Source organism: Lagopus muta, chromosome 15 (assembly GCF_023343835.1).
Source record: "Lagopus muta isolate bLagMut1 chromosome 15, bLagMut1 primary, whole genome shotgun sequence".
Lineage (NCBI taxonomy): Eukaryota > Metazoa > Chordata > Aves > Galliformes > Phasianidae > Lagopus > Lagopus muta.
In genome coordinates, this window is record NC_064447.1 from 5,208,357 (window position 1) to 5,226,472 (window position 18,116).

General features: G+C 42.3%; 2 protein-coding genes across 5 annotated transcripts in view; both read left to right on the plus strand.

Annotated features, from left to right (window-relative positions):
- METTL22 (methyltransferase 22, Kin17 lysine) overlaps positions 1–17,252 on the plus strand; it is a 207,405-nt gene extending 190,153 nt beyond the window's left edge. For 2 of the 4 annotated variants that reach the window (XM_048962130.1, XM_048962131.1), the window contains 11 exons: positions 4,051–4,243; positions 4,532–4,855; positions 7,446–7,796; positions 8,175–8,215; positions 8,300–8,444; positions 8,999–9,070; positions 9,609–9,662; positions 10,235–10,315; positions 11,132–11,234; positions 12,045–12,213; positions 13,667–17,251. In XM_048962130.1, the coding sequence (XP_048818087.1) occupies positions 4,726–4,855; positions 7,446–7,796; positions 8,175–8,215; positions 8,300–8,444; positions 8,999–9,070; positions 9,609–9,662; positions 10,235–10,315; positions 11,132–11,234; positions 12,045–12,213; positions 13,667–13,702 (1,182 nt within the window). In that variant the 5' untranslated portion in view covers positions 4,051–4,243; positions 4,532–4,725 and the 3' untranslated portion in view covers positions 13,703–17,251. Of the gene's footprint in view, positions 1–3,865; positions 3,938–4,050; positions 4,244–4,531; positions 4,856–7,445; positions 7,797–8,174; positions 8,216–8,299; positions 8,445–8,998; positions 9,071–9,608; positions 9,663–10,234; positions 10,316–11,131; positions 11,235–12,044; positions 12,214–13,666 lie in introns of those variants that run through there. The other 2 variants (XM_048962132.1, XM_048962129.1) reach the window with 2 other exon arrangements.
- A 334-nt stretch (positions 17,253–17,586) lies between these two features.
- ABAT (4-aminobutyrate aminotransferase) overlaps positions 17,587–18,116 on the plus strand; it is a 39,866-nt gene continuing 39,336 nt past the window's right edge. The window contains exon 1 of the mRNA XM_048962127.1: positions 17,587–17,721. The gene's annotated coding sequence lies outside the window, so the exon portion shown is untranslated. The remainder of the gene's footprint in view (positions 17,722–18,116) is intronic.

The window sequence follows — 18,116 nt, forward strand, 5'->3', positions numbered from 1 at the left end:
TTCATTGATCCAGTAATAAGACATAAATGAGCTTTGGGGCACGAATCTTAATTGGGACTCCAAACTTGTCTGTTTTGCAAACTTATTTGGCCCCACAAGCGTCATGCACTGAGCAGATGGTTCATCAGCTCACTTCTCAGGTCTGAGCCAACCACACATCTCAACCAGCCTGCATCGCCCTCCTCCAGTTAATGTCAAGAGAAAGCAAAGGGTGTCACAGAATGAAACAGCAGCACTTAAGCTGTGTAGGTCCAAGTGGCCCCAGAATAATGCTACCACACAGGGTGCACGTCTATGACATGCATCCCAGACAGTTGTTTTCCCTAAGCTTGGTGCCACAGAGCTCTAGACGTGCTTATTCTTAGGAACATTACTAAATAATTTGTTTTAGTCGTCAGAATATGTGGAGGTCCTTGCAGAATCTGTCTGGCTTAAATTTACAGAAAATAAAAGCTAGACCTGCTAGCTCCTGATCCTTTTATGCCCTGTGATGATAGAAAAACTAATGTCAAGAATATATGAGCTCAAGATTTAATTTCCACATCAGCATAATCTGCAGGCATTCATTCTCATGCTGAGAAGAAAAACAAAATGAACTTCTACGAAGTCGGAAAACAAAAGAATCCCAGTTCATCAAAACATCTTCACATATTCCTGAGAAAGGGTCCATAATGAAAGGAAGAAGCCAGTGGCACAGACTGGCTTCACCAGAGATTTAATTACGAATCTACTGAGATCTCTAAAAATAACACAAACTTGGAAGTCACACTGGGGTTTTCAGTGTAGGAAGCGCTTAGATTTTAACACAGAATTATCTTCGTGGAGAAGGAGCAGTACCCTTTGTGTACAACCTGCTACTCAGATATCACAGATAATTAATAGCCCACAGGGTGCAGCGTAGCAAAATGCAGCATTCTGACCTCGAAGAGCCTAATTTTATATTACAAATCTCAGAAGAGACTGACCACCCCCAGAGGTGGGCCGGGGAATGGGAAAGTAGTTGTGGGCAGAAATGAGCAGAATGGATGGATGGAATTTTCTCTTACTTTCTGGAGCATTAATCAGTGTGGAAGTCTTTACTAAAACTTTACGACAGCATTTGGTATAGAGCATGCGAGCATCAAATGCCTTTCTGCAGTTCTTCCCTGTAATCTAGCTTAGAGATCCCAATTTAAAAGACAATGATTTGTGATTGCTACTGAATGCATCAGAGTGCTTCTGTGTTTTATGGATTTGGTATGCTTGAGCATAAGAGAGGGCTTTTCACTCACCTTAAGTTTGCTCTTTTCCTCCTGCTTAAAGAGAATCTGGGTGTGTTTTAAGAACCACCTGAAGTGTGACATACAGACCTCTCTCAGAAAATATTCCATGTAAATCTGCCTGTGTTGGACGGGAGAAGTCCTGATGGGATGGTGCCAAAGGCATGCAAATTCTTGTACTGAACGATCCCATGGAGAATAATGCTATAATCAGAGAGTGAATGTTTCTGATAAACAACCACAAAATAGTTAATGAAAAAGAAATCGCTGTGGGTTTAGCTCTGCACTGCTGTCATTGCCTTGTAATTTGGTTTTCTTGCTGGATGAGGCAAGCTTCCCCTGGGAAGAAGTAGATATTCAAGAAATATGGAAACACAGAAGCTGACAGCTGCACTTGCCCTTTTAAATTATTGTTCATTGACTCCTCATGAACTTTTCAACCTCAAGCAGTGATGTAGGGATTTTCAACCTGCTGACCAGCACCGAGGTGTCATGTGCTTGGATAGCAAAACAAAGTTCTCCACTGATTTTTCATCTATGTAACAGTCTTTTTATTCATTCCAAGTTCAAAGCACTTTGTGTACCAGCGGATGCTAATCATAGTTGTCATTATTGCAGAAATACACAGGGTGCGATCATAGCATTACAGTCAGATTTCACCTTTACTTACTGGTACATGCTCTCACTTTTCATTCTGATTTAATGTATCTGTAATAAGAAGAGTAGAATAGCCTGGGCATCCAAGGGCACTGTGGTTAGGGTATTAGGGTAGGAACAAGTAGTTCTAATTTTGTTCCCTGCTGCATGCAAAGAATACTAAGTCGCTTTGGAAAAGCAATTTAAACAAAGGCACTTGGTGCTGCCTGGACATGCAGTTCCTAAAAACCTTATTGCTTTTTTCTCTTATGAAGAAAGCGTAATCACTATCAGCCAGTTCACAAATGGATTGGGAGGATAAACATTTGTCAGTGTTATAAGATATTAATTCAGCATGGTAGTGTGTGGTACTAGATATAAAATTATTAAAAGAATATATGTATTTGTGCCCATAGCACCACTTACTCTGCTCTCACCAAGAGCAAAAATTTGGATGCACACACATAAATGTCAATGTGAAAAACAAGATATTAAGCTGCTTTTTATTGTTATACTTAGCTCCTTGGTGATCTCCTGTGGCCTTTCTGATAGCTGCTCTTTTAATCTGAAGCCTAGAAAGATCTTTTTCCTTTGTCTATTTCATTATAATGTGACCCCAAGCTATTGTTTTAAACTACCGTTTTTATTACTGTTACAAAATATATTGCTTTAGTGAGATTTTGGGGATAGGGAATGGGTCAGTAAAATAATAGACGAGCTGCCATAGGCTCTTCAGCTTTCATGATACCTGTTCTAAAGCATCAGATCAGAACGTACCTTGAATTGAATATAATCAGCAACAAGACTTCTGAGTATCTTTCAACAAAATCCAGTTATTTTCAGTGTTTTGCTGATTGCAAGGCTAGAACTATGAATGGGGAAATCAATCACATCACTTCTTCAGTGTGCAGTGTACTGTGGAAAAGCTGCATGTCTGTTGGACCGCAATTATACACAACCTGTGAGTTCACTGTGTCCTCTGTACCGTCACCTGAGATGTCTTTATGAGACTGAATCCCCTTTGCACTTCCCTCCAGGTATTTATGGATAAGGATGAGATCCGCCTGAGCCTTCTCCAGGCTCAACAGCCTGAGCTCTCTCCATCTCCTCACAGGAGAGGTGCTCCATCCCCCTCAAACCTTCACAGCCCTGTAGTGGACCCTCGCCTTCTTATGATGGTCTCTATCTGTGGGACCCAGCGCTGGACACAGCACTCTGTACCACCTCGCCAGTGCCGAGCAGAGGGGAAGGACCACTGCTCTCCATCTGCTGGCTCCCTAACAACAAAGTGCTCATGAACAGTATATTAGCTGACAAGTTGCTTCTTCTGAACCTGCAGAACTTGTAGTTTTCTATTTTTCTGTCCATTGCTGGCTTTTCTGACAGTCACAGTTGCAGTACAGGAAAATGACGGTGTGTCACTTCAGCTGTTCTTACCCAGCAAACAAGCAAAATTCTTCAATTTTGAGCCATGGTATTGCAAGAACCTGTTCAACCAGGAGTATATATTTTTTAAAAATCTTGCTTTCACGTTCATAATGAGACGATATCATTTTGTTTCTTGACTTGATGTGATTCAGTTGCACTTAGCTTTAAATATTTTTCACACGCAGTACGTTAAGTTGAAAAAGCTGCTGGAAGATGGCTGCTCTTGGTGAAAGCATAAACGTGCCTGATTTCTTCTGTGATGCCTCGAGGCTGAGCACCAACTCCACGGCTGTCCTTCCACATGTCACGCCAAACGAGATGGAATTCATTTGAGTATTTGCTCTAATTTGAATGCTTTTTTGGCATCAGGGTATTCTTGTTTTATCCCGTGTTTTATGTAGCTCTCATAGGCACATGGCACAGATTTGGAGAGCGTTATTTGCTTACTGCAGTTGCAGGCGGCCGCAGGCAGGCGGCCATGGAGGCCGTTCGTTCTGACTGACCCAATGGCGGCGGGGAGGGCGGGGCGGGCGCGTCAGCCGCGCGCCGGAAGGAGCCGCGGGTTCCAAGATGGCGGCGCGGTGTGCGTGAGGGGGGCGGGAGGTGCTGCTCCGGTGCGTGTGAGCCGGAGTAACGTTGTCCTCACGGCTGCGCTGCCCTCGTGTTTTACACGCCTTTCTTAGAATGTCCGGGGAAATAAATGTCGGTTTTTTGTGTCTGTTTCTAGGGGAAATGTTTGCGCCTTAGAACAGAACCGGCGGAGCCGCGGGCACGGGGCAGCGAGGAGGGTTGCTGTTTGTTTCTGTGGAGAAAAATAGAGAACTGAGAGACACGCGGGATACGTTCACCGATTGCCCTTCTGGTGGGGGCACGTGAGAGGAGCCAGGTTTTTCCAGGAAGAGCCAGTACTTGTACAAAATGTACGGAACTGAGCTGTGCATTGGCTTCTGAGAGCCATGCCGTGTGAGGGAGCCTTCACTGCGCGGCTCTGTGGGTTCTTTGGTTTATCACGGCATGGCTGGTTGCTTTTAACACAACTTAACGAGCAGTGTGCCTTCCTGGAGCGTGTGGTGTTTGTGGTGAACTGTAGCTGTTGGAGCATTGCAAAAGCAACACTGCAGCCCTGTAATTTAGCTGTTGATGTAAGCTGTTTCCTCACACCGCAGGGCAGTGTTACTGAGCTGAAAGCTGTCTGTGTTTGCTTGTAGGTTGGAGACCCCCATGCACAGCCCCGTATCTCATCAGGGCGCAGTGGAGACTGCGTGACTGCAGCTTGCCCAAGGCCTTGGAAGCTGTGCCATGAGGTTGTGCTGAGCAGAGCAGTTCCATGGCAGCTGTGCTTCACAGTGGGCTGCCTGGCGACAGCGGCTGTCCCCATAGGTGTCCCTCTCACTGACGTACCATGGGAGATGTCACGGAGAAGGAGATGGATAACCTCACGTTCAAAAGTGACACCGTCCTTTCTGACGTGCACTTGCACTGTCCCAACAAAAGTCATCTCATGGTACGATTGAATGCGGTTGGGCAGCCAGGTAATGCATGTTTAGACTGATGGAACTGTGTTTCAATTACAGTCTATTGTATTGTCTTAGTCCTCCTTTGATTGGTTGATAGTAATCATTATGTATTTTACTCTGAGCAGAAGCAGAACTGCTCCTGCTCAGAAGGAAGAGGGCTAACTGGATTCTCCTCATGAAAATAGCTACATAAAACTATTAATATGGATTTGTAGATGGCCCATCTTAGAACAGAAAAAAACAGCTTAAGTTACTTTCTGAGAAGGAGTAACATCAGTATTTGTGCAAGCTTAATTTAATGTTTTTATTCCTTTACCTAGAATCTCAAGACAGCACCTTTGAGGATCAAGTTAAGGAGTTAGTTTGTGTCTTGCATATAGACTACAAGTGAGACACCAGCAGCTTTAAATACTGCCACTTGAATTAAGTGCATAAGTAATTCATTTGTTTTTTATAAAATCATTAAATGATGATTTACCATCTGTTCCAGAGGAACCCAGCAGCTTTGTTTTCTGTTCTGTTGTTGTATTTTTTTTAATTTAAAAAATTGGCTACAACCAATCTGAATATAGCAATGAGCTTGACTGATTTATAAAAATGAAAGAATCAAGCCCTTAGTGGAAATGAATTGGCAAATGACTGCCTTTACCAGCTTGTAGGTTTCTATAAGGTTGTCAAGGGAAATGTCCTTGAAGCAGTTAGTAAAATGTGCTTGTAACACTATAATGCAGCGGAAAGCACAGCAATGATAACAGGGTATCAAAGTCACAGGCTGCAGCAAGTGAGGATATGTGCAAATGCATCAGCCGTGGGTACAGAAACAAAGGGAAAAAAAAATCTATTTACCCTTGGAAGACCTCAGGTAGGCAGGGATTTCCAGTGAGATACCCTTGCCTCTACCCTCAAATGAGGTCTGGGAATGGGTGGATCCTGGCTGCTGCCCTTCCATCCACTCTGGTACATTGCATGCACCTCAGCTCCCCTGGGTTGGCCCTGCCTTCCCACTAGGTGTTCAGCCACTGTGCTGTCTTAGTGTTTGTTTGATGTGACTCTCCTTGGCACAAAGAACCTTTCAACACAGTAACATGACAGTCTGATTTGTGTACTCTGAGTGTCCGTAGCCTCAAGAAATAAATGAATTTCCCATACCAGGGCTGGGTTGTAGTATGACAGCTTCTACTCTAAAAAATCCAGCAATAATCTGCCACCACCACTTTGCTGTTTTTAGAGGATCTCCTGGGGATTTCGTCCTTGCTTATTTGGATCAATTTTCCATTTTGAAATTCTGAGGATCAGAGTGAACTTAGGGAGCAGGGTCCATTTCAACTTGGAATATTCTGTGATTCTGTGATATGTTGATTGCATCCTCTAATTCATCAAATCCATTTAATGTGGTTATCATGCAAACAGTAGATGACGTCCTAAATTTCTTGTGCTTGGATAGACAGTGAAGATTGTTGTAAGATCTAGCTGTTATGATCTCTAGAGAAGGACTTCTCATGTTCCGATAGTACCCTGTATGTCCAACTTCAGATATCTCTGAAGCAACTGAAATAGAATTCCATAAATTGTGAAACTGTTAAAATCAATAGTGGGCAAACAGTTTAAACAGTTTCCCCTTGGTGGGAGTGAACTCATTTCCAAGAAATTCTTCTTAGATACTGCTGGTGTAGGCTGTTTTCAATAGACATTTTCTTGGCTAAAAAAACAAAGGAAAAGAAAAGCATCAGTAAGTCCAACCTAAGCTGACAGGAGGCACACTGCTTATTGTGCTGCCTCTTGCAGCTTTAAGCTGATGGCAAGGTGAGAAGTTATTTGAGTCTCAAAAGGGTTTGAAAGTAGAAAAAGAAATTCCTTTTACTTTTTTTTCTGAAACGTGTTTGTGTCCGTTAAGATAGAGTTCATTTCCTCATGTTGATATAATTCCTAATTTGTGATATTCATTCTTCTCTAAACTTAATCTACCTCAACAGAAGATCTGCTAGAGGATGTAAGAAGCCATTTATTTTCCTGATTGCTGAAACAAGTTTTCTAAGTAAGGTGAAAATGTAAATTGTGACCAAGTAGATGCTTAGTCAACCAGCAGATGTTGGTAGTGCTTCATTTATCCCCTCTGACAGAATTAGCAGAAATATTTCTTTCTAGCAAGTAGAGCTGTATTCCGAGATACCTGTAACGCTTTCACTGCTCTAGATTTTTTGGTATATGAAATGCATATCACGTCATGCGAGTGGAGGTTGCGTATAGATTCCATTCTTCCCTAGCATTGATCTTAATGGGAACTGCTGAGTCACAGCCTGAACCTCTGATTGATCACCTGAGGGGAGCCATGAGTCAGCCAGAGGAGCACAGGTGAAGGCAATTCAGCTGTGCTCCTAGACCTGTTGGAGAGCTGGCTACCAGTGGGGAAGGATCTCTTCTAGAGATCTGCTCTGCTGGAGTTTTTTAAGTGAGCCGAGGATAAGGGTAAAGTTTCTATCTAGTCTATTTTTGTTATCATAATCTGCTTTGCCAAACTCTTGTTTATTTTGTAATTATAACATCTTAATATTCATGGATTATACAATCTTTAACTTTATCCTCCTCCCACTCCGTGTTCTTGCAGTGTTCCTGTCGTATTTCAAATTCCTTTGGAACACAGATGATTGGGCCTCTGAGAAGTATGCAAGAGAAACTACAACTGAAAGAGAACACCAGTACAGAAGTGGAGATGAACTAACTAACAAGGACGGGAATAATCTGAAATATGAAAAGGAATTGAACAGTGAAGGAATAGAAGCTCTGCTAGATGAGGACGGAGACTTGGAAGTGGTCAGAAGGCCTCAAAGAGCCAGTGACTCAGAGACAGAGGATCTTATGAGGGATAGAGTATATCCTGTAATTCTGATGAGAGGAAAAGAAAATGCATTTGAAGAAGAAGAACAAGAATGCACTTGCAGCAGTGTTGTTAAAATAGGTAAATAGTAGGCTTATGTTCAAGGAGAAATTGAATAAATATCTGCTGAAGTAAAACAAAGAAAAACTAAGTTGGTCTTTTAAATGAAAGAGAACTTGGTAAGTCGAAGTAGATAATAAGCCATAGTAATACTGTGATATTGTTAAGTGCTTTAAAAACGGCGCTTCTCCAAAAGTGTTTTGGACAGTTGTGTATCATGGAGAAATGGCTTTCCTTAATTAGAGTGGGGTTTTCATCATTATCCAGCATTACTGTGTAGAATTAATAGTGCTTAGTTCTAGACTTAAAAGGGAAGCATTAATTGACTTCTCAAATTTGCTATTATGCAACTTGATTTGAACAGTGTTTTGAAACAATATTCTCTTTCCATTTTCACAGAGCATACTATGGCAACCCCCTTAGAAGATGTTGGTAAACAAGTATGTATACTGCTTTGTATTGTCTTGCTGTTTGTGGATTGTGCTTCAGAATTTCTCTGGTTTAACTGCTACTCCTCTCCAAAGGTGTGGCGTGCAGCCTTTCTTCTTGCTGATTACATTCTGTTTAAACGGGATATGTTCAGGAGTTGCACAGTGCTGGAGCTTGGAGGTGGCACAGGAATTGCAAGCATCATCATGGGAATGATTGCTAGCAGAGTTTATTGCACAGGTAAGGCAGTTATTTTTAATGAAATATTGCAAACCAGTACTTTCATTCTGGGATTTTTTCATCACCTGCTCTTTTTTTAGTTGCTAATTTGTTATCAATGCATATAAAATGCATTGGTGTACCTGGTGAACCTGGTGTAGGGAACCTGCTTTGGCAGGGGGGTTGGACTCGATGATCTCTGGAGGTCCCTTCCAACCCCTACAATTCTGTGATTCTGTGAATATGTTGTTGTTTATTGAAAAATGGCAAGCACTTTCACAACAGATTGAAAAAGCAGCAATAATTCCAGGTGCAAGTGTTTTAAAAACCAAATACTTTTCTAGATTAAAATAGATAGCATGGTGATCTAACTCCTTTTATCGTGACATGTGCTTAGTAATGGAGCTTAGTAATGAAAGAAAAAAGCAAGGGTGCTGTGGAAGCAGTCATGAGGGAAGGGAGCTGCTCTGAATTTTAGTTTGAGAGAAGTTGAGACCAATAGTCTGAGAGGTCAGAGGAATGTACAGCACATGTGATATGTTCTCATTTTGAATACTGTCATTATTTTCTTCCAGATGTTGGTGAAGATCTTTTGGCCATGTGTGAAAAAAATGTTGCATTAAACAAGCACCTGATGGAACCAGGAGGTAAGTGCTGTGCAGACAGTACTCGTGCAGTTGCTTGTCTGTGAATTATAAGAAGTCATTGGCAAGCTGGCTGGCATTTTTACAGGTAAACTCAACTTCTGTTTTGGTTAGAAGTGACTCATTTAGAAAGATGCAAGAAATCTGTACGTGTTTCAAAATGGGATAGCTGCTTTTGGAAAGGAGCAAAATATTCAATCTTTCTCTGTTAAGAAGTTAAGCCCAGCTGTGGCTTCTACATTGTTATGTTCATTTCACTGAGGTAATTGTGAGGATCATGGACGTTTAGGTGCCAAGGGTTGTGTAAACAGTGCAAATTGCAGAGGCTGAACTTCGCAACTTGCAAGTGATATGCAGAAGAGAAAGTAAAATATTTCTGATGATTAAGTTTGTCTTATTCTCCTTTTGTCAGTGGATGACTGGTTTTGTAAATGATGTCCAGTCTTATTTGTTTCATGTATCCTTTTAGTATATCTTATCACATGTTTCAGTACTGACTGAAAGATCATTTGTCACTGTTGGGATCTTTCTACACCCACAGGAGGAGAAATTAAAGTGAAAGAACTGGACTGGCTGAAAGATGAATTCTGCACTGGTAGGTAGCTGTTACAGTAGTAGGGTTTATGAATCCTGTTTTGCTTTTTAGGCTTTTTATCTGTTAAATATGATGTAATATGATGTAATGGTTCAAAAAGTTGAACGACTGTTTAAGGAAGTAAAATCATCCTTAGGCTTTCGAAGCTTTTCTTGGGCCTTAGGTGTTTATTCAAAATACTTGACGCTGCCAGATGAACAGGCTTGTTGGTTTTCAGATATTCACAGAAAGCTTCTAGATTTTTAGAAAGCGTAACAGGAGGAAGCTTAATCAAAAAATGCATTTGTTTTTAACTGAATCTGTACTCTTGCTGCAGGATAGTAACTGGTAGTAAATTCTTATGTCCAGGGAAGCTTAGTCACATCAATCAGCCCTGAGCAAGAGAGGAAGAGCAAAAGCAAAGGACTAAAGGGAACTTCAGAGAGCAAACGGGGAGGCTGTGATTTCCCTTCAGTGAGTTGCTCTGCTTATTGAGTAGCTGATCACTAAATTTAAATTATTTAAGTAATTTTTTAAATCTATCAAACAGTTAAAGGTGTAGTTTAAAAATAAGCTTTCTTCTTTTGTTACAGATCCAGAAGCGCTCTATAGCTGGTCTGAAGAAGAGATTGCAGATTTGCATGACCACTGCACTGTGATAATGGCAGCTGATGGTAGGAAAACATAACCAACAAGCTTTTAAATCAAAAATGCTCGCTTGAGCATTTTGAGGAACAACTTAACTACACCTAGTTTGCTTTTGAAATGTGATAGATCAAATCCTTAGCTTAGTTTGTCAAATCTCTGCCTTGAGTGTTCTTGTCTGTATTCTATTTACTGTCTGAATTAGCAATAGAAGAATAAGATACTGAAAAATCTAAAAGCCTTTCCTTATTATTTGTAATTGAGTAAATTAGTTAAAGTTGCTCATAAGTGATAAAGTTGATTTTCAGAAGAGTTAAGTGTTGTTGTCCTACCCTTATCTTGAATCAGATAACCTTGGTGCAAGTAAAGACAGATAGGTGGCTGCACTAGTATGCTCCATAGTGTGGGAAGGCTTTTAGGTACTGCATGTGTCCTATTGCATCTCTCTGGCTTTTTTTTTTTCCTCCCCTGTTCTTAATGAAGTGGGGGGGGGGGGGGGGGGGAAGGAAAGAAATATGGTATGTGATTTTTTAGCTTTGCAGTAAGGTATTTCCAGCTGAGAGAGATCTTGTTAAAGTTCTGTAAGTTGCCTGGCAGAAGTGATTCCCATCCTCATGAGAGAAATCTTTAAGGTTTCTTGTTGTGAAGAGCAGCACTGGATACTGTCGCTGGGTCGGTCGTTGCCATTAAATGTGTAGTACATGTATACATAATAAACGTGGGGGTTTAGATAAAGTAATGATTTGTTTGGTTATAATAGAATTAAAGCTTCTTGTTGTTTCAAGCGTGAGATTTAGTAAATGCTTACATGTAAATGCCATGTGCTCTTCATGTTCTTCCCATAGTGTTCTATGACGATGATCTGACAGATGCCTTCTTCAGAACGCTGTATAGAATCACACATAACTTGAAACATTCTTGCACAGTTTTCCTGGCCATAGAAAAGAGGCAAGTATTACCAACATCCTAACATAAGGACTAGAATCTTACATTCTTTCCTTTCCTTGAGCGAAAGCCCTGATGTGCCTGAAGGCTGGATTCTGATTATTCTGATTCTGGGTTGATTGAAGGCTGCTGTGAATGCCCAGTGCAAGCATTTGTTAAACTTCTGTAATTTTTGTAAGTTCAGAATTTGACCACCAGAAAAGTGTGGCTTTTGTGATCTTACTTTTGTCATGCATTAGGTAACCTTTGTGCAAATAAAGATTAATAGGTGGCCAGCGTAATGTATTCTGTAATGTCTGACAAAATTTGCTGTGATTTTGAGGTCCTATGCTTATGGAGCAGAGTGAAAGGGCTCAGAATGAGAGAATACACACATCTCCTAGCTCGCATCCCCCCCGGTTGTAATTGCTCTTGTGATTTCTTTCAAGGAATTGTATGCTTTTGAGTAGCTGTATGTTGAAGTCTGTTCATAAACTAGTATGTAAGTTGATTATGCTTCAAGGTATGTAAGCAATAGCTATTCGTGTGATTGGTCCAAAGTGTTTGTCCCAGAAACAAAAGCAGTTATTTTGTTGGACCAGAATGTATTAAAATCAATGGAAAGGCTCATCCAAGACTTACTGGGTTTTTGACAGGATAAGACTTTGGATAGGACAAGCTTTCTGGGGCAGCAAGGGGTTATTTTTTTTTTTTTAATTGTGGAAAGGAATTACTCTGAGAAGACCTAAGTTTCTCATTAGCTGAAGAAAGTTACATAGCTGTTTAAGATGCAGGTATACAAAAAAGGTTTTAATTTAAATATTGTCTTGCCAGGCTGAATTTCACTTTAAGACAGATGGATGTTACGTGTGAAGCCTACAGTCATTTTCGAAGTACTCTAAATGATTTGGAGAACCTTCATGATGGAAAAATGAAATACAGCGTGGAACCCATTAAGCCTGATTTCTGCCAGTTTCTTACTTATGAAAGGATTGAGCAGTTGGTAAGTGGCATTCATTAAAATAAATGGCATATGTTGGGCTGGCAATCTGAAATTAGTTTTCAGCTGTGTACTGAACATAAAGTAAGAACAGAAGAACAAATGTTATGCTCTTATTTATTTCCATTTAGTTTTCCTTGTATTAAAATGATTCTTGTCAGTGCTTACACAGCCCCCACTAAATAGGCATAATGTGTCCTTTTCCATCACAGAACAATTCAGTGGCTTAAATTGTTTCTTAACCTCTGAGGAAATGAAAGCAATCTCCGGGACTTTGTAAAATAACAATTTTTGTGATTGACTGGAAAATGGACCGGTATCTTCTTCATTTCTTTGAATGTAAAAAAGCTTTCATTTTATTATTCCCATAATTCTCAATCAGGGTTGAGGTAATAATGTTCTTATACATACATATGGGGAAGTTGACAAGTAGTAAACTTCTGGTGTTTAGAGATGTATCAGATACATTATTTAAATTACATTCCAAGCACTCATGGTTTTCCCTCTGTTCTGTTTTCCAGTTGTCTACTCTTATGAGTATTACGCAGGCCAGCTAGTAGCTTGTTAGCTTCTGTAGCAATACAAAGTAAGAGACCTTTGGGGAGAACTTGCAAGTCTTGTACTAGCTTCTGAATCTGCAGTCATGGAGCCAACGTACTGTTTTGTGTGGTACAGTGTGTATGCATAGTATGGCTATGGGTTTCACAGCAATTTCATGAGATTAATTTGCTTTTCTTAGTGCTGACACCTTCAGGCATAAGATTTTCCATGAATGTTTTATAATAAGTCCACACATGTATAAGATGAGTTATATCTACAGGTGTGAATGTGTTTTCTACATACCTTTTGTGGAAGGCTGCTGGCCTTTGAAATAGATACATTTTTTTAAATGCAGAAGTCTTCTTGTTGATCATGGAGTACACTGCCAGAATTGCAGATGTTGTGGTGATAGGGATATGATAATCTGATTACTAATCTTTAAAATAGCAGAAGAACCTTACCCTAAATTACTCTACAAAGACTAAGTGTCTGTTTTTCATCCTTACTCTGCAGTGTATTGAGAAGTGTGTGTATAAGGTATGCATTTGTGAGACCTGGAGTCCTCAATAAATGGACTGTTTTTAAGCTACTTCTTTGCTAGCAATATTGGAAGTGTTTTTCAACAGACCAAGAAAAAGAGCAAGATTCTCAGTCAAAATCCTGCAGGTTTTGCAGACCAGTGAAATTATTTTTAGAAATTATTCGAATTATCCTATTTTTTTATTTTAAAAAATCATACTGCAGGAATAAAGAACTCAGTTCTCTTGTTCTATCTCAGAGATAATGTGTTGGTTGTTGTGGGAGATTACGTAAATGGATTTTCTGTGAATTAGAGAGTGTGTGCAAGTTGAGCTTTATTGTAATAACAATCTACTGATCTGAGAAAATAACTATATGAATTTTTCCCCTCCTGTAGGAATTGTGGAAGATCATGGCTGATCGGCTAACGTGACAGGGACATGAGAAAATAGAAGATCTTAATCTAACGATAATATTTTGGGTAGTGTTTTATTGAAAAATTTCCTGTTGGATGTGAGTTCTCAGAAACTAATTCCCTGCAGATTTGCCTTACCTCAGCAAGTCTTGTTTTTTTGGCTCTTAGGATGTGGTTTCTTTGCTTCTGTTACGAAACTGGTTAACGTTGATCTTCAGAGGACGTGCTGGCTGAGAAGCTGTGGCAGTGACGCAGAGCTGCACATTCTCTGGGACTGATGACTTAGGCTTTAGTTTCTAACACAGAGGTATTTTGCCTTCATCTGTGTGGCCAATTTGCAGACGTCACACGTGTTACTTTCTAGTTTTCTGAACTTGGATACACTTCTCAGTCTTAGCAGAGTTGCACGTTATTTGTATTTATGGACAGGTGTGAAACAGTCTATGGGCAAGCCCTGTTTGTCATTCACGGACTTCCATTTAAGCAGTCTCTGTATGAAACCTTCATTTTGGGTTGGTCTTATCTGAATCATTCTAGCTTAGGGCACCTGTCTCAATGGAAAGGAGGCAAAGTGCATTTAGTTGAAGCCTCCTCAAATGTTCCACAGAAATCTTAGAGCTGGGTTGTCCTAGTGGCATTCTAAGCTTGCCAGGCTGAGGATGGGAAGGGGAAGTGATGTACTCCTCTCTCTTAAAACGTTGGAGTTCTCATTGTGTATGTGTGAGGCTGGGAAGACGGTGACCCAGAATGTCTTGCCTCTGCAAATGGGGCTTTCAGCCCCTTAGCTTTTGGATTAAAGTATAACAGATTTATCAGTTCTCCTCTGTGTTATTAATGAAACCAAAAATCATTGTGTTTATACTCATTACAAATTCTGTGTGTACTATAGTGTTTATGTTTATTTCACTTGCCATATGTGCACTGTCACTTACATTCTTGTGCCTGCTGGATTCTTTAGCATTGTGAGAATGTCATGATAAAACTGTTCCAGCCTGTGACACGTGGGAGTGTGTGTGTCACATAGAAGAATCTGGTTGTCTTTGTGAAAGTCTGTTTTACGTTTGATTTAGTTTGGTCCTTTTAGGCCAATTATTTCCTAATGCAGGAGCATTAAGGTATATTTTGCATCAACATATCATATATTTTATATCATATATTTTTCTCTATTTTTCATGTTGCTTAATGAGATGAAAGGTCTTTAGAGAACGATGATGGCTTTTTCCTGCGAGTAAAACCAAAGTAAAAATTACATTATATTGGTATGTATCTGCCTAGATTAACGTAGAACATTTCTCTCACAATTCTCATTTAAACATCAAAGATAAACAAACAAAATACCTGTATCTTAATCCAGGGATTCCCAACTAGAGTTCTTATTCCTGGTTCGCTCACTGATTTTGACAACACACCACCTCTTCTGTCCTGAGAGACCCCCGTTCATGATGGAACACTCTAAATGTGCTTTGTGGACATCCTGTGTCTGTTTTTATGGACCTTTCACAGGGGTGGCCCACAGACTAAGTGAATGATATCTTTGTATACGTTGAAGGGTGCTGATTAATCTGTTGGTTACGGTGGGACCTGAGCACTACTGAAGTGGTGTGGAATAAGGGATGGATATCATACTGTTTTTGGCTGAGATAGAGTTTATTTTCTTCATAGTGGCTTGGACTGTGCTGTGTTTTGAATCTGTGATGAGAATGATGTTGTAACACACCAGTGTTTGAGTTGTTGCTGAGCACTGGTCGTACATCAAGGTCTCTATTTCTGGTGATGCCCTTGCAGGATGTGGGTGAGGCACAGCCAGGACAGTGAGCCCCAGCTGCCCAGCAGCAGATTCCATACCTCCTGATGTCCTGATCAGGAATAAAAGCTGGAGGACAGATGAGATGGGGGTGTCCTGGAGTTGTGGTGTTTGTCTTCCCAAGTAGCCACTGCTCATGATGGACCCTTGCTGCCCTGGCTCACAGACAGCAGTGATTGGATTCCTTGTGCTTTGCTTGCTTGAACAGCTTCTGCTTTACCTGTTAAATTGTCTTCATCTCAAACCATGGATTGTTCTCACCTTAACTGTTCCAGTTCTCTCCCCCATCCCACTTAAGTGGAATAGCCTAGCTGCTCTGTGGGGTGGAGTAGCTGCCAGGGTTAGACTGCAGCAGTTGGTTTGTGATGTTATTTACTTGGTGGGTTAACTGAAGAGAACTTCTTTTGAATGCATCTGCAACTTAAGTAGTGATTTTTTTTTTTTTTTTTTTTTTTTTTTGAAGGTTCAGCAGCAAGAAATGAATTTGAGCTGATGTAAGATAGTCTTGTATACTTACAGAAACTCATCCAGGCAAGGAGATGCTGTGAATCTGTTCAGTGTAGAATTCAAGCATTTACCACAACTGGTTTAAATTAGCATCTGAAAAAAAAATAACATCTGTGTCTTTGGCTGAGTAACTACAAACATCACTGCTTTCTGGAAGTAAGCGAAAGTAGCATTTCCTCCTAAAAACGTGGAGCTAATCCTGCTGTTGAAGGGAGTCTCAGGGTTCAGTGTCTGAGGCTGTAAGTATAGGCAGCAGTAGATATAGTTGCCTTAAACCAGTTTCAGATCACCCAAGAGAGGAAACAGTCACAATCTGATCATAAAGAAGAAATTTTTTCCCCTTTCTGAGGATCAGGGCTCCCCAAATGCTACAAAGACAGTGATCTGCAAGATGCTTCCCTTGCAGCTGCCAGCCCTTAAGTGAGGTTATGGTCACACAGGTGAATTGCTCACAGCTGTGCTCCCAGGACTGGCTACACCCCTTCACCAGCTGCTCCATCAGGCCATGACCCAACCCTTCCCATACCGCGGTGTAAAGGTCAGCTTGTACATTTGGATATGACACTTATGACAGATGGTAAGGAATAGCCAGAAACAGGCAGTAACTGGGAACAGGAGAGTTGCAAAGAGCCTTAAAATGCCCTAGCTTTGCAGTGTTAGTGAGAGAGAAGCACGGACTGACCTGCCAGAGAACTGGTAAGGGTATCACCACCTCAGTCTTGTCTGGAATCATGCTGTACGTGGGTCGTGCTCAGCACATAAGTTTACACCTTCAGCAGTCTGTTGTCTGTTAGGGTTAGAAACAGGAAATGGTTTAATGTTCAGTGTGCAGATCATAATTGGGAATCTAGCTAGTGCCTGAAATGATAATATTTCTAGCACGTTGTCTGTATTTATATGATCAGGAAGGTGGGTTTTTTTTCCTAATAAGGCATGATCTTGAAAATAATGTGCTTGTGGGGTGGTGCATCTGAATTTTGCACTTCCAATGAAGTGCATTTTCTTGGCAGCACAAGAAACTGTCCCAGCTGATCCCTCGGGACCTTGTTGAGCAGATCACCACTCTGCTGCTCCGGGGCTGGAGAGCTGCTGATTGAGGAGCTGCGTGGGAAGCCCAGCACAGCCATGTCCAGGTGTGGGTCGGGCTGCGGGACCTGCAGGCTGGCAGGTGCATGCCAACATCATCTATTCTCTTAGCTCTCAAAGCAGAATCATAGTTATCTAAGAACCTAGACGAGTGTTTGCACCGCTTATTATTTAGGCATAGGTAAACATCGTGCATTTTTTGCAGTAAAACGTTCCAGCACTTTATTGTCCTTGGTGATTAAAAACCGCTTTGTTAGCAAAGCTGCTGTCTTTCTTGCAGCGTTGGGACTGCCGCGCCTTTGTTACTGTAACAAATCACGAGAGGTGTCGGAGTTCTGCCCCCCGGTACGTGCGAGCCTAGCACCGCTTCGGCTGCTGCCCGCGGGGTTGAGGCCGTGACGCCGCCCGTCCCGGCGCTGCGCCCAGCCGCTCACCGAGGGCCATTCGGGGCTCCGCCCGCATCGCGAGGCCGCGCCTCCCCGCGCCGCGGGGCCGAGTCCGAGCCGCGCGCCTCCGTCGGCATCGCCGATCGGCTGCGGTGCGCGCGGCCGGCCGGGCAGCGGCGCGGAGGGGAGCGAGAGCGGGGCTCGGCGGCACCCGGAGCGCGGCGGGCGGAGGAGGCGCGGCCCCGCGGGTGGCGGTGAGCGGCGGGGGGGCGGCGGCGAGGAGCCCGGCGGGAAGCGGGCGCGTATCGCGGGCTGCGCGGTGCGGCGGTGCGGGGCCCGGGCCGAGCCGCAGCGGCGCGGTGTGCGGCACGTGTCCCGGCGGTGCGCTCCGAGCGGCGCCGCGGCTCGGCCGGGGCTGTGCCGCTGCACGTCGGCCTTTGCGGCGGTGGACCGTCCTGCGTGCCTAGCGCTGCGGAGGGAACGATGCGCGAAGATGCCGGGCTGCGGTGGGGGGGATGTCCCAGTAATTCTGTAATAGGTACTGGACGTTTCGGGCTCACCGCGGCTGACCTGTGCCCCGCGGTCCAATGGCCAGAGCTCCCGGTTGGGTTCGGGTGGTGCGGGATGGAGGTGGGAGAGGGTGAGCGCC